The sequence below is a fragment of the Lolium rigidum genome, chromosome 5 (assembly GCF_022539505.1).
Source record: "Lolium rigidum isolate FL_2022 chromosome 5, APGP_CSIRO_Lrig_0.1, whole genome shotgun sequence".
In the NCBI taxonomy this organism is placed as follows: domain Eukaryota; kingdom Viridiplantae; phylum Streptophyta; class Magnoliopsida; order Poales; family Poaceae; genus Lolium; species Lolium rigidum.
In genome coordinates this window covers 38877758-38893937 of record NC_061512.1, presented here as the reverse complement: position 1 = coordinate 38893937, position 16180 = coordinate 38877758, and the positions used below count along the sequence as shown (strand labels likewise).

Below are 16180 nucleotides of genomic sequence, written 5' to 3'. Positions count from 1 at the left end.
GCACTCGAAAATGAAGAAAGCAGTGGAGCGGGCGACCCGTGAGTGGACAGGTGAAGAAAGACAGCGACCAGCACCAACGGCCAACGGCGCGTCCCCTGGCCCCTCTTCCCCGACGGAAACCCCGTCAGCGTCATCGTCATCGCCCATTCGCCCTGACCCAGCAGCCAGCAACAACCACCGCCCCATCTCCCTCCCTCTGCAGTTTCCTGCTGATTTTTCTGCCTTCCTTTCCAACTGGCAACCGCTCCCCCCTCTCCCTCTCTCCACCAACGGAGGAGCGCGACGGGACGGGACATCCCAGAGAGAAAGCGGCCGCCTTTGCTGGAAAGGCGCGCGGCGCGGCGCAGCGCACTGCTGCTGTGCTGCGTCTCTCTCTCCCTCTCTCTCGACCTCGCTCTGCTTCCCCCGCGCGCCCGCTTTTGGGTTTTCGTTTTCGTTTCCCGCCCCTGAAAATTGCTTGGATTGAGAGAGAGAGTCTCCGGGAGGCGGCTCCGTCCGTTAGTTGGCTTCTTTGCTGCTCTTGCCGCCGGGGACAACACATGGCGGCGGCGCCGGCGCCGGCTGAACCCGTGAGTTCCTCAACACCAACCTTCCTCTTGTTTTTTCTTTTAAGTTTTCACTCCACTTCGGGGAAAGAACACCGAACATTCCTTTCCGCACATCGGTTCTTCAGCCAATGAAGCAGGTCTAGTACTTTAGTTTAGTAATAATTCAGCCCATGTTCGGTCTAATTATTGAGCGGATAATTAGGGATCAATTAACGTGCTCGGGACACGGAACTGTGGATAGATTCTGCAGGGAGTGACAATCACAAAAGGAAAGACAATGAATAAGTAAAAAACCTACTGTAATAAAATCATCCAAGAAGTTTGACTTCAAACTTATAGTAGTATGAACAGTTTGACTGCAAATGTTTAACAGAGCCTCTGCTTCTGGGTCGCCTGCGCGTTTTTCAGTCCAGTTCGGAATGTTGGCTGGATGGCTGCATTTTTGCCTTGCCTGGCAGTAGAACAATCCTCCTACTTATGTAATTATTATTACTAGACAGAAAAACTTTTTGACTGTCTTGACTGAATACAGTGCAAACTAACTTCAATGGTTTTGCTATCTTTCTGCAGCAGCTGGAGCACGAGCTGCAGCAAGAGGTCTCCGGCATCACCATCCAGGGCTACATCAGCAACCTACACCGCCAGTTCGAGACCAAGCTCTGCGACAACCGAAACCACATCATCACGCTGAGCAAGAGCTGGAAGGACAACGTTTCCGAGATCGCAGCGCTGAGAGACGAACTTAACAATATTGTGGCAGCAGCTTCGGACCCCGGCGTGAAAGATGACGGTGAGCCTCCTGTCGTGGCACAGACGAACGAGGCCTTGCACTACATCCCGGACTTCTCGCTCCTGAAGCACATGGGCGGCGATGAGATCAACGGTTTTCTCAAGACGGAGTGGCTGAAGCTGCGAAGGGAGCACGAGTGCGAAATGCAGAAGAAGACCGAGGAGCTGTTCAGGCTCAAGAGGGCGAAAGATGGAGCTGCCCTGCCTCTAAGGAAAGAGAGGGAGCTCGAGTCCATTAAATCCAAGTTGCTTCAGACTATCTCCAAAATGGATGGCATTGTCTCGAGGAAAGAGGGACTTAATAATTGTTTTGATTACGATGAGGATGGTGAGCTGTGCAGACTAAAGGACAGAATTGCTTCTCTGCTGGAGGAGAATGAGCGTCTCCGAGGCTTGCTGGCAGATAAAAGGAAAGAGGCTAAGCAGCTATATTCACAGGTGGTGGACGCGCAGAACAGTATCGCGCGACACTCGTTGTCAGAGTCAAAACTTTCGAATCAAATTCAGAAGCTCTGCGGTGAGCTTGACGACCTAAAGATCGAGAGCCACTTGAAAGATCTACTGGAACAATCTCGTGTTAAAGAAGTATTTGGTAACTATGAAAATCAGATTGATGATGGGAACCAGGAGGAGTGCTTGCTCCAAGAGCTGATCATGGAAAAAGAAGAGCAGCTACGTGCCATGTCTAGAGACAGGCAAAAGCTCAAGTATGAGAACGACCAGCTTGTGTCTATTGTAGGTTCGACTCTGGTTCAGCACCACGAGGAATTCGACTTGGTCAACGACGAGCTTATGATGTACAGGGAGAAAGTTTGCGAACAGGAGCTACTTATCTTGGAGTTCAGAAGCGAGTCGAGTTCAATGAAGAGCTGTTTGTGTGAGGCTCTGCAGCAGATCAATGTCTGCAAGGAAGAGATATGTGGGCTGACTGAGAGCTTGACTTCCATGTCTGTTGCTTTGGAGGAAGCAAAAGAACAGAATGCCTCACTTGATGCTACTATCCGGGAAATGAAGAGAACATCGGCGTCGTGCGTCGACGGTCATGAAGGACACCTAGAATTTGACCTTCGTTAGCATGGAGAAGTTGTCTAAAGCGTACAGTGATTTTGAAAGCAGAATAGCACAAAGTATGAAGCAAAGTGAAATTAGGTGCGCATTGACATCCCTTCCCACTTTGCTGTTGCTGTTTATTCAATTAGAGCCACACTTGCCAAGCAAGTTCACTCACTATTCTAAATTCTAAACATGTGCATGTTACAGAAGTGGAGCAACTTGCAGTTTGTCTAGTTCATGTTTCCAAATGCATTGGTCGATAGTTAATTTTTAAACATTTCTGCAGGTTGACTAGTATAATGTGTCAGTTCAACCCACTGGTGCAGCAAGTTTCTGTATTAAAGAAGAAGGAATTCTGGTATAAACAAATACTTGAGATTAAATGCTCGAATCTCAGGAAAGCAGAAGCAGAGGTTAGCCTTCTTTGCGTTGCTTCATTTTGCTTTCGGCTGGTTTGAGTTTTCTAAGGTGACAATGTCGAACAAAATTCCAAGCAATTTTCAAACTTGGGACTGATGAAAAAGAAGAAAGGTGAAAATGATAAATAACATACCCATTTCTAGTAGAGAAATACATGAAGCTTGTTAATTTTGCACTCCACCCAAACAAAAAGGCAAATCTGGAATCCAGATAAGATGTAATTTTTTGCGGATCATCTCAATCTCAATGAGACTTCTTGGTTTGCTTAAGTATCTATTTTTTTTATCTGTAGTGACATAATTCATAGATTATTTTCTAATGTGGTTCAGGTTGATATACTTGGCGATGAGGTCGACACCCTTTTAAGTGTTCTTGGTAAAATCTATATAGCACTTGACCATTATTCTCCTGTTCTGAAGCACTATCCTGGGGTAAGAGAGTTACTCCATAAATTTCCATGATACCAGTTATTCTATTTTTTTGTACATGTAACCTTCTTGCGATCAAGGTTGTACGGTTCATAATTGTTTTTCATGATTCCTTCAGGTGACAGAGATTCTGAATCTAGTGCAGAAGGTGTTGAAAGGAGAAAGTGTTTAGCAATGTAACACTCTGCTGAAATATTAACAACACTATCCGTGTATACATTTGACTTGGACATGATCCCGAGAATAGTTTTGGGCAGTCACAGTCAGTTTTTGCAGTGACTTACTAGGAGGAAACAAAGTTGTTAACTTACAGAGCTAGATGCAGTCAGTGATAGACAGCATGATTCAATTGCTAGTGTGACCGAGGTTTTTTTAGGCTTCATTTGTATAGTGTGCAGTTAGTAGTTGGCAATAGCAACCTGTAGGGTTTATTTGTGTGCGCCTTATAGCTTTTAGGATGGGTTGTGGGTGTAGTGCTTCTCTCTTTTTGAGAAAATTGGGTGATTGTTTCTTTGCATGCAGCAGGTGCAGCATGTTGTAGCCCTAGATTGTATTGTTAGTGACTGTTTAAGTCCTAGTTTGTATTACAGTAATTATGTATTTGTAAATTGTAACTAGTGCAGTTTCTGTACTCCATTGTTTTTGAATTGGAAAGCACTAGAAATTGTATTATTGCCAACTAGTTAATGGAAGTATTTGACAAAAAAATGTGGCATGTTTTATTTTAGTCCTTGGCAATGTATGGCACAAGACACTCATACGGGCCCATGAGCCAGTAGGATGTATGATGCACTTCCAAATATGAACTCATCATCTCATTAAGGAGGATGTGTAAACTCACGAAGGCATGAATATAAATCCACCACAGATAAACTTGATGAATGTTCTGAGATTTTGTCCTTTTTCCCTCCAAATCTCCAATCCTGCTTATAAATGCACTAGTCAACAAACACATTCCGCACAACAACAAAATTTTGATTAAATTTGACAACATTTTGCGAAGACTTTTTTTTTCATTAAGAAAACTTACACAAAAGCACCATGAGGCATTCAATTTCAAAATTAAAGGGTGAAGAGTCAAAAAAATGCACACAAAATAGGACACAATGTGACTCCCTCCCCCCATCACGGTTTGGCTATCAAGCACAATCCGTCCTGCCTAGAATACAATTACACCGCAAGCTCTCATTGTTCCCATAAAAATGTGTCATGCAAAGATATTTGAGTATTATGCATGTGCATGCTATTTTATAAAAAATAATCCATCTTGTAGCATATAAGAAACAAACTGAGTGTCCTTATATATGAACTTTAGAATTTTTTTGTTGGGGGAAACAACAATTCTTTTATTAAATCTTAAGTAGATATTTACATAACGAAAATGACACCACACTTTGCAGTCGTCGACAATGTGGATGCAATTTTTTTTCGTTATCCTTGTCAAACGAAGAAAACATTTACTACATGTAAAATGATTAATTATGCAAAAGTTTCAGTTTTATGCCACACTTTGCAGATCGATCAAATCATTTGTCCTAACAAAAAAAGTGGTTTCCTCTTATTTTCCAATCCTTTGTGTTTGGACGAGATCTTGTAAAATCCATGGATGTTTGACCAAAATTCATCCAAACAATAGGTATCCACTTGTACAATTGTTTTACTGAAAAAATGTGCATATTGGAAAGGGGAAGTGGGGAGAGAAGCCAAGCGCCTATTTTCCTCAACTTTTCCTGGCACAGGCGTCTCCACCACCCGGAACGCAAACGTCTCTCTCCTTCGCCTGTTTTCCTCTTCTTCGCCGGACGGACGGGCGCCTCCCCCTGGTACCGACCGATCGATCCATCCCCTTTTAAATCCACTATTCTTATTTCATGTTGTGCGCGAGATCGCAATCCACTAGCTTTTACCTCGATTTCTTCGTTCCCCCGAGTCCCGCGGGCGCAATTGGCACGACTTGCGACAGAACAGATGGGATCGCTGATGGTTGCGCGAAATTCTTGCAATCTTTCACCCGATTCGGGGTTTTGGTTGCTCGAAATTGCTTCTGTTCAAGAGAATGTAGGGGGGGAACTGTTTTCTTTTCGTTTGGGTACACGGTGTAGAGCATACGAAATGCATTATCTAGTTCGCTCAGAAGTGGGAGTATGGTCCTAGAGAGAATCTTTGTGGTACTGGAATATCATGTGCTTGTATGAAATGCTTGCAATTCCAGATTAATTGCTTTTTAAGACCTAAGTTAACATTTCGATCTATTAGCTGCTAAAGCTTTGCTCATGTCCAGATTGTCCTGCAACAGACTGCATTATATATGCTCCTTTAAAGTATCAGTTAAGGGTTTGATCTATCAGCTAAAGCTTTTCCATGTACAGATTTTCCTGCAGAAAGACTACATTTTACGACCAAAGAACCTGTCGGGAACTCCTAGAAAAAGAACCAAAGCTGATCCTGCAGAGGTGGGTAGCTAGTCCGGCAGGGCTGGCTTCAGGAGATCAGCCACGGCTCTAAGGAAAGGATCCCGGGTCACACCGAGAAGGGGAACACAATGTGTCCATCGCTTTCCTAAGTTCCTTCTTGCATCGCCTTCTTTCCACGGTGGCCGCGGTGCCCTCCCGTCTGCAGGGGGGCATCCTTCCGATCTGACCTACCTTGCTGGTGGCGGTGCTGCACAAGTCTGAAGTAGACTTCTAGCATTGTAGTCAGTTCAGTTAGTAGTGCATATAGTAAGCGTTGTAGGTATGGTGTCAGCCACCAGGTTAGACGGTGACTATCCTTTCCATGGCAAGAATACTCCTCTGGATCAGTTTGAAGGTAAGCAATAGTTATTTGAACTTTGAAATGGTTCTCTCATTTAGGAAAGACTGTCTAAATACTTTAATTCTAGAACTGTCAATTTGATTGTTACGCCTGTCTAAAAATGTAATTATCCTCTACACTGGTCTGCCACCAAAAATAAAATAGTACTCTTGTGGTACCGGAAACACTAGAGTACTCCAAGAAGGATTAACTAGTGCATGTGAACTTATCCGCTATTCTTCAACGTATTTAAACTCTGTATGATGTTGTGTTAGATAGCTATATTAGAGTTTTGTTCATGATGTGTGCCTGCTTGATTCTCAATTGCATTATGGAATAGCAAAGTATTCCTAGATAATTGTACACAAGCACATTAACTTTTTTCACAAAATTTATCCATGTGTTTGCTGTTGGTCCTTTGAAATAACAACACATGTTCAGTTATATATGATTGTTGCACTGTAATAGTCAGAAATTTCTCTTTGATGTTCAGGTGTGAAGATACATCTTTACCGTCTAGGTGCAGAACAACGTGAACTTGATGCTCTCAAAAGCTCCGCATGTGCTGATCAAGGTAGCCCAAGTTTACTTGATACAATCATTCTGTCTCAGGTTTGTGTTATCCGAGAGTTCACAATTTTTTTATGAGTTATTGTGGCAGCATTTGTAATTGATGATTTCTGTTTCCGCCAGTGGGAGAATAATTCCAGGGAGGGCCAGTTGGCATATGATGTTACTGCTTGCAAACTTAAGGTGCTTCTTTGATTTTCCCTAATTCTTCCATGGTTGGGAATATTAACTCTATACATGTTTCAGCATGTACATATCAGATTCTGATATGCAAACTAAAAATACAACATCATCATACGATACGAGCCAGAGAGGTGAAATTAGCCACACAAAAATTGTCATATACTATATTTAAGTTTCTGTTTGAGCATTAGTGCTAATTTACAATTTCACACTTATAGTATAGTTGTATACTTAACCTCTTCTCCTACGCGGTATCCACGAATAAAATGCAGAGTGGCATGATTGTCCCTAAATATTCCTGCAACCTTACCTTGGCAGAAGCTCCACTATTGTTCAGATTCCCGCTTCTTGCATTGTTGTTGACCTCGTGATAACAGCCTGATTTTTTTTTTGCTGCAATGGTGATGGCTATGGGTGGTACTTCAAGGAATGAGGTATGTTGGGAAACATAGCAGCAGGAAATAGGAGAGGAGGGAGTGGGAAAGATTTAATAAAATACTATTGGCTGGCACTTGTCCTGTTATCCATCACTATTCCATCCTAGGTGGCAGAAATTTAAGCTTATCGAGGAATGTCACAATGCTAGAAGTGTATTCAACCAACAAACAGTTATTTTCTGCCAGACATAGCATTTATTAAACTAATGATGTATTTCCCTTTCAAAGAATTTAGCAAACCTTCAACCTGTTAATGAAACCCTGAGCTCTACTGGAATAAATGGTTTTGAATGGTTTTACAGGTCATTGAAGGTGAAAGGGATTTTGTTATTCAGATGAATGATAAGTGGAATTCATTTTTGCTCAACGAATATGGCAAGTTCAGTCATCCTTTTGGATGCTCGAAGCTAAGTTCTACTAAAAGCTGCGGGGAATTGCTTTTGTGCATTGAGGAAGGAGAAAAGAATGTACCGGAGGTTGTTCCTTTGACTACACCCCCAAACGGTGGAGTAATGCTGATTGCAAATGTACGTACCTTCAAATTACCCATTACCCCACACCACCCTCTGTGAATGTTAACATAAATATAAGTGTTAGTTGCCATCTGCATCATGCTTTCTCATTTCTGATGGGCATCCTTTTCCTGAAGGCGTATCCTGTTGAATATGGCCACGTCTTCTTGGTCCCAAATCCAACTAATAGATTATCTCCCTTTTGGGATAAAAAGATGTTTGGGCTGATTATGAAGATTGCTGCTGAAGTAAACAGTGCAGCGTTCCGGGTTTTCTTCGATGGTACATCTATTGTGCCAAACGACACATATTTTCAGGTAATATTTTATAGTTCTTGTGCTTAATGTTCTGATCTTACTCTGCTTAATGTTTTGATCTTACTCCAAGTATTACTATTGATCTGCCATCAGCTGCACTCACCTGTCTGCCCGATATTGTGGGAGTAACCATTGAGTTGTTTGGGCGTTTGATCATCGCTAAGCATTCTACTATAGCCATGGTGCTTTGTGCTGTAATGCATAGTTGCAAGGTTACAACATACCTTAAGGTCATTTAATTGCCTATAAACTGTTACTTTAATACGCCATTGTGAGCATAGTTTTAAATGCTAATCCTGCAGTTCTTTTTCTTTCTTCTTATTTTTGTTTTGTAGCGTTGCTGTACCTTAAGGTCTTCTCGGTGGTTTTCTCTTTGGCATGTATTTGAGAAAAAAAAAGTATAGTTTTAAAAAGCAGATAGATCTATGCAACCGTTCTATTATAAATAATCAAAACCAGTGAGTAGCTAATTTTCTGCAATAGGATTTTAGGAAGGTGCTAGGGCTAGGAGTTTGCAACAGATTCTGGAGGAAAATCTCACGGTGTTATTCTTACAAAATGCTACAGGCATGTTATTTTGCTAATCCTTTACCGGTGGAGTCTGCATTGACTGTTCCAGTATATGACATGAAGTCCAGATCAGGAATTCGTGTCTACGAAACAGTTGACTACCCTCTGAAAGCCCTCGTGTTCTCCAGCAACAATGCAAATGCACTTGTCAATGTTGTCAGTGAAGCATGCCTAATTCTGCGTGAGAACAATACCGCACACAGCATAATGATCTCCAACAATGGCAGAAATGTTTTCTTGTTTCCGCAGGTGTAACTCCTTGAAGCAGAGTGTTCCATTTCAAAACAAACATTTTATCTACCAAAGAATGGCCATGCATTAAACTTGGATGTTCTGTTTTAGGTGAAAAGTCTGGTTACGGGCTGCTACCTTTCTTCCTGGGAGTGCTGCGGCTACTTCGTTTATCACGCCAAGGTTGATTTCGACCGAGCTTCTGAGGCCGAGATTTCCAGCAGAATGGCTTCGTTCTCGCCTGAAGATGGTGCCTTTGAAGACCTGAAGAATCTGTGTTGCGCTATTGCTGATGATCTTGATACCTGCGCATGTGCAGAATGAGGCCGCAGCTACCAACAGTTTGCGTGGGTGTCCGTTATGTAAAAAAATGCACAGGATGTAACTGCCACTGTTGACCTGGTGTGCCGTGCTCCTCCGTTGTATTCCCTGTGTTTTGTGGTTTATGCCTACATACTGCTATGAAACGCATGTATGATAACATTATGATTAGTAATGCTCTCTTAAATGTTTTATTTGCTTGTTGCGCCCACGCAACTATCCTGAACTCAGCAGGACGTCGTGGCATTGGTGTAGGTCTGGCCAGCTCTGTGCAGGTCTTTGTGTGTCCAGAGCCTTGAGCGAGACAAGGTGTCAATGCTTTACCAGTGGAGCCGTCGTGTAGACGAAGAAGTGCCGTGTTCTTCAGATAGATGATTTTTTTTTCAGGCAAGGTTTGGCTTACCAAGAAGCAGGAGTAGTCGTCTGAGCAGCAGCAGCAAAGCACAATCCTGGTGGTTAGTATCTCAAAAAGAAAGGAAGAGAGGATCCGATTAGGATCTGTGTGAGGTTTTAGCTATGTGTACTTGCATGAAGATTAAAAAAAAATATTTTTTATAATTTATATGTACATCTTTCATTTACATGTGTTGTACATACATATACATCGCAGTATACATTTGTACAGTGTACATACATTGTACCCGGTGTACCTACGAACGGGCTTAATGCCCGTACCCCCACCTACTGTGGGGGCAAGGGCACGGTCGGAACACCACCTTTTAAACCACAAATTCCCGTGTTGCCCTAGCGGTGTGGTACAAAACATACCGGCGTATGCACACTTACTACGGAGTATGTACGTTGTGGGAAAAAAATAAAGGAAAAGCCAGGCTACAGTTTCCTGGGCCGGTAGGTCCAGGGCCCATCTTAAAATTGACTAGGCCATAGACCCTGTTAAAGATATGAGCCTGAGTACAGCTGGTCGATTCTCGGGTGGTCCTATCTATCGCTTTAAGCGATGCCAGGCGACCAAATTGCTGAAGGGAGCGCAGCATGGGCCGGGGCCCATTTAGCTCCACGCGCTGCCTTCGCTCGCCCTCCCGCTTAGCGGAAGCGAACCTCCGTCACACTCCAAGTGGCCACTTCGTGGGCCGTCTGGGCGTGGCCCAACAAAAGGTATTATCTCTTTTTTTGTGTTCTTGTCGTTTTTATATTTTATGTTTTTTTTGTTCAGATAAATTTCAGATCTGAACGTTTTCGAAAAACAAGAACATTTTAAAAATTTCTTTTTTAAAAAAGTGAACAGTTTTAGAATAGAACATTTTTTGAAGTTGAACATTTTTTTAGAATTGAACAAATTTCAAAGTGAACATTTTTTAAAACTGACCATTTTTAAATCTATTTTTTTCAAATTGAACATTTTTAAAACTGAAAACATTTTCAAAATCTAAGCAAATTTAAATTTTAAACAAATTTAGATTTGAGTAATTTTAAAATTGAACAAAATTTTAAAAGTTCAAATCTAAAAAATGTTCAGTTTTTTTTAAAATTAAATCTGAAAAATGTTTATCCTATAGTCATTTTGACTCCCCAAATACATTCCTAAGTTGGTGCGTGAAAGGATTACCTAATCTTGATTGATTGAAAATCATCTGGTGTCTTTCTCCGATCATAAAGAACCGGATCCCTATCCGCCTCCCCTGCCTTGGTACGAACATTACGCTCGGCTTTCCCAGCTTTGTTTCTCTTATTGCTAGATCGGGTCAATCGGATCTCTCTTCTCGGTTCTCGCACTACATTACCGACCCAGGTACATTCTTCTTGGCAGCTCAAGACCTTTCTTGTTCCTTGCTCCCAGCAAAAGAAGCTGGCTTCTTAAGTGGATTTATCCAGGATCGATACTCTTTTCCGAACTAATAACCAATGATTTCCATTTTGACCAATGGATACAGCTCATGGTAAGACAACATATGGCTTCTTCCTTGAGGGAATGTTCTAGCCGCCTCCTTCCGCCAGTGCTTCCTCCGATCAAACAGCTACCTAGGCTTCCTCGCATACTCGGCTTTATCTAGTTTAGGATTTACTATTCTCTGGTGGATTATCTGGTGTCATAGTAGGAATCACCCCTTTCTTCTCAGATGGTATAGATCCAGTATATTGGTCAAGGCAGCTTGCTCCAATCATGCTTTGTTTATTGAATGAAGAGTTCACTCGTAGAAATGTCCGTTCTTTCCTTTGAGTCATATCCGTAAGAAAAGAAATGAATGTAATCAAGTGGTAGAGCCATCGACATATGAAGAAGCACTTAACCCGTGCTCAACCGACCCATCTAGCTTGAGTATGATGGAATGAAGCCCTTCTTCCAAAAGGATTGAAGATGATTAAAGATCACTTCTATCAGTCTTGGTATAGATTAGAAGATTTGATTGATCGAGAGTATTTCAAGGATCCACATCTGGGCTTGAGAATAGCTGGAGTAGATTTTCAAGAACCTTACCTCAGATGTCAGGAGACTACGATTATAGCTTTGGCCGTAATGAGACTACTCATTAAGTTTGTGTACAATACACGATTTAAATATGCCAAGTTTACTATTGGGTATAACATGATAAGCCCAAGAGGAGAACTTGAAATTGAAAGAATTGAAAAGTTGAAAAAAATGAACGAAAAACCGTGAAAACCCAGAAAACCAGGAGGAACACGAAAAAAGTGAAGAAAATCAGAACCAGAATAAAACCCGTAGGAAACCAGAGCAGTCGGTGAAATGGGCCCGGCCCACTATTAATAGCCCCTGTGCGATGCCCCAGATACAGCTCGCAATGAGCGATGTATAGGATTCACCTCGATTCTCTCTAAAAGCTCTCATGTTCAAGGCAACAATGCATTCCCTCAAAAAAGAAAAAAAAAACAGCAACAATGCAAAAACGGTTCCCATTGTTGTCAGCGAAGCATGCTTACCTCTGCACGAGAGCAATACTGCACACGGCCTATGATCTGCAACAATGGCAGGAACGTCTTCTCGTCCCCGCAGGTGAAGCTCGGTAAAACACGGTGCTCCGGCGCTACGACGTTGGGGCAAGTTTGACTAGATGCCAGATGGCCAATCTGAGCTGGTGCAGTGGTGGACTAGGCTTTCTTGTCCGGTGGCTCACCGACGCAAAAGCCACGTCAGTAACGGCAGTGCTTAGAGCATCTCCAGCCCCGTCTCCCAAAAGCGTCTCCCAAAGGGATTTAGGGCGCGCCGGACCAAAAAACCGTTCCAGCCGCGTCTCCCAAAGGGATTTAGGGCGCGCCGGACCAAAAAACCGTTCCAGCCGCGTCCCTCAAAATCCATTTTTGTCCGACGCGCCCCGATACGGTGTCCGGCGCCCCGAGCCCGTCCCCGTCCCATAGGGGACGCTCCGGCCACGCCGGACACAACGAAAAGCGAGGCGGGGACTGGCGGGGCCGACCTGTCAGCAGCACAGTTAATTTTAACCTAACCGTCGCCTACCTCGCGACGGAAGTTATTCGCGCGCAGTGACACACGGCGGCATCTTTGCCTTAATGGCGACGGAGGGGCAGGTGAGACGTCTCGTCGGAGCTGCGCAGCCTCCACGCGTCGCCGGCGTTCGCACGCCACCGCCCGTTCCCGCGCTTTCTTCCCGCCTCTTGTCGCCTGTTCCCGCGCTTTCTTCCCGACGCCGGCGTCTATAAAAGGTCTCCCGGCTCAATGGTAGCCAACACACCCCGCCGGCAACAAACACAGCCCTTGTCGCTCCACCACCGTCTCCTCCACCACCAATGGCAATGGCGAACCGCCCCGGCGCTGGCCACTTCCCTCCACCGCCATCTCCTCCACTTGCAGTCCCGGAAACGCAGGTCGACACCGACCCCGCGACCCGGGAAGAGCGGGAGGCGGCGCAGGCGGCGGATCTAGCAGCGTTCTGCGCCCATGGCCCCGCAGCTGGCGAGGCCGCGGCGGCAGCAGCGTGGCACGAGCAGCAGTGCGCCACCGTTGCGGCGTCTGACGCCTCGACGGGACAAGAGGCGCGACGGTGCCGGTACTGGGAGGAGATGGAGCAGCGGTGGGCTGACGAGCGCCGGCGCCAGCGCGTTGAGCGTGATGCGCTGTACCGAGATCGGCGGGAGGCGATCGAGCGCCGGCGGCGGGAGTCGATCGAGCGCCAGTAGCAGCTGGCGGCGGAGGAGCGTCGGCAGCGGGAGGCGGCGATCTGGGGGAGGCGGGCAGACCAGTTGGCGGCGGAGGCCGACCTGTTGGCGACGGCGATGATGGAGGCGCCAACAGATGTGGAGGACGATGCGCCAATGGAGGAGGAGGCCGAGGCGGAGGAGACCGAGGTGGAGGAGGACGACGACGACGAGTTCGAGTGGTCCGACGACGACGGGCCGCACCCGGACGAGACGGCCGATCAACAACGCGCGCTCGTCGAGTCCTTCAAGTCGGAGAAGAAACTCCAGGACGACGCCCGTGCCCGCGAAGAGGCGCAGATTCTACGCGCCGTCGAGCTCTCCCTCCAGGCGGCGCAGCAGGGGAGGGCGGAGGAGGACGCACGGTGGGAACGGAGCCGTCGGGCCACCGCCGAACGTAAGGAGAGGAGGCGCGCGCAGGAGGAGCTGCGGCGTAGGGGAGGCGACGACGGGGCGGGGCCGTCGAACGCACCGCCGGGCGGTCAGTAGTCTAGGTTTAGATGAAATCTAGCCGTTTTCATTCAAACTTTGTAATATATAATCAAAATTGAATGAAAACCTTTATTTTCATGCACCAATATTCATTTGGGGGCGGTGTTTGGGGGACGCGGCTGGGGAGCGACGCCCCCCAAAGGCGGCACGAACAAAACACGTCCCCCAAACGCTCAATCCGGCGCGGTTTGGGGAACGCGGCTGGAGATGCTCTTAGGTGCAATATCCACGAAGAGTACGATAGGTGGCACATGGCGAAGCTTTTTCACGGAAATGTGTTTGGCTTTCGAGAGCCAGTGCCCCATGTTGATAGCAAAACAACCTGCTTTGGGGTTGTTGTTGCCTTAGAGTATTTCCACCGGCGGTTGCCAAATAGACGTCGGTAGGGCCGTCGGCACCTCCGTATGAGGGGCCCGACATTGCATCCTCTATTTGGGGATGCTGCTCCCACACCGGCGTCCTAGACGGCGGCCTCGATATATTTAGAAAGTTAAATTCAAATTTGAAAACGATATGTTGATGCGAATTTTGAACGAAATTTGTACAAAGTTAACGTGAATTCAAACTAAAAAAATAAATAAATCTAGCAACGCTGGGAGTCGAAGGCGCTGAAGTCCAGGTCGTCGCCACTGGATGACCCGAAGGACCAGCTGTCGACCTCGTCGGGCTTCTCCTCCTTCGGCGCCGGCAGCTCGGAAGGCAAAGTTGGCGCCGTGGTCCCTGGCGGATCACACCGCTGCCTGCCGCGGGTCCAGCGTAATGTGCCGGTAGTCTTCGTCGACGAAGCGGCTGACGATGAAGTTCGTGCCGGGGAACTCCCCCTCATCGCCACGGAGGACCGCCTGCGCCTTGGCCTCCTTCTCCCAACATTTCTTTTTCGCCGACGGAAGTGATGGTGAGTCCGGGATGTCCTCTTGCTTGACGCGGGGCAGTGGCCTGACCCCGTCGTCCGACGGGCCGGAGCAGAGGACACGCGCCTCGTCTCGTCGCGAATAACGACGCCTCCGGAAGGAGGCGCGGGCGCGGCCGAGCGCGTGCGCGCGACGGCATGCGACGATCCAGTGCGCGAGCTTCCGGACGCCGCGGTCCTCTTCGGTGGCCTCTGCAACGTCGGCGCCACCGGCGCCATGCAGGCCACCTGCGGGAAGTGTAGTGGGATGCGCGCCGGTCGCCACGGATGCGCATGCGGTAGCCGTACTGGCATAGCGTGGTGTCGACGTCACGGCCGTACCACCACGCACGGCGGCCGACGGTGTTGAAGCGACCAGCGGAGTGGTCAGCTGCACGCGCGAGCTTGACTGCACGCGCATCTTCAAAACACTGCTGCCAGGTCGGGCTTTGGACGGCGTTCTCCGGCAAGATCCTCTCCACCGGTGTCATCCGGTTCCGCCGCGAGGGCTCGCGTCTGTGCTCCTGCCGGTGGCGGTGGTGGCACGGCGAAGCCGGCGTTGGAGATGTGCCAGCCGTGCGGTAGTTTGTACTGCACCGGCACGGGGATGCGGTGCCAGTACAGTACGTCGGCCTCGTCGAGGCTGAGCTGCAACGAGCGGAGCATGCCGCCGCCGCTGCCGCCGGCCTCGTAGTTGTGTGCCATCGTCGGTGGGTGCGTGGGAGGTTTGCGCGGTGGTTGGATGGCGGCGGCTAGAGTTGGAAGGCGGGGAACAACGAGAAGTGCGCGCGGTGTGGTTTTAAGGGAGGCGGCGGACGCGCATTGAAGGCACGTGGGGAAGGTAGGTGGACGCCGCGTGGCCAGTCATCGCCCTCGCCGTTTGGGTTTCCGCGCGGGCGGCCATTAATGCCGATGACCAACCTCCCCGCGTCATTTCCGATGCGAACCACCGCGTCCTCTCGCTTACAAGCCGCCCCCACCCGCGAAAACCAAGGGGCTGGGACGGGGTTGCCGGTGCTTCTATTGGGCTCGAAAAAGTGCCAGCGCCGTTTGGGGGGCGCCGGTGTGAGCCCATTTTCGCTCGCGACCCCCAAATCGCTATCGGGGTTGCTATGGGGACCGCCGGTGAAGATGCTCTTATGTAACTCTTCTATGTCATTGATACATTTTTAGGGTGTATTTTTGAAAAAAAGTCAACCGAGGAATGATCATGCATTAATCTCCAGTGTTTGGTATTAGGTGAAAATTCAGGTCTCTACCTTTCTTCCCGGGGGTGTTGTAATAAATGTTTTTTGTTGTTGTTGTTGGGGCTCTCAGGCCAACCCCAATCTCGGCATGGTCGGCGGGCCCAACTCGCCAGTGACTCATTACGTCTCTGCACCCGTAGCTTTTCCATCAGATGCGACAGGCGAGCAGGCTCTCAGCGCATCAACGATACACATCGGTGTTAATGCGGTACCATCTGCCCTGTCCCGTTTGCCCTTTGTCTATTTTCT

The 16180-nt window shown here is 47.2% G+C and overlaps 1 protein-coding gene and 1 pseudogene across 1 annotated transcript; both read left to right on the top strand.

Annotated features, from left to right (window-relative positions):
- LOC124655876 overlaps positions 1–3925 on the top strand; it is a 6120-nt pseudogene extending 2195 nt beyond the window's left edge.
- A 1018-nt stretch (positions 3926–4943) lies between these two features.
- On the top strand, positions 4944–9366 carry LOC124658421 (GDP-L-galactose phosphorylase 1-like). The gene is made up of 8 exons (XM_047196753.1): positions 4944–5061; positions 5608–6046; positions 6525–6643; positions 6725–6784; positions 7524–7748; positions 7871–8050; positions 8618–8869; positions 8963–9366. Exons 2-8 carry the CDS (start codon positions 5974–5976, stop codon positions 9173–9175), a joined length of 1122 nt encoding a protein of 373 aa, XP_047052709.1. The 5' UTR covers positions 4944–5061; positions 5608–5973; the 3' UTR covers positions 9176–9366.
- The last annotated feature ends 6814 nt before the right edge of the window (positions 9367–16180 follow it).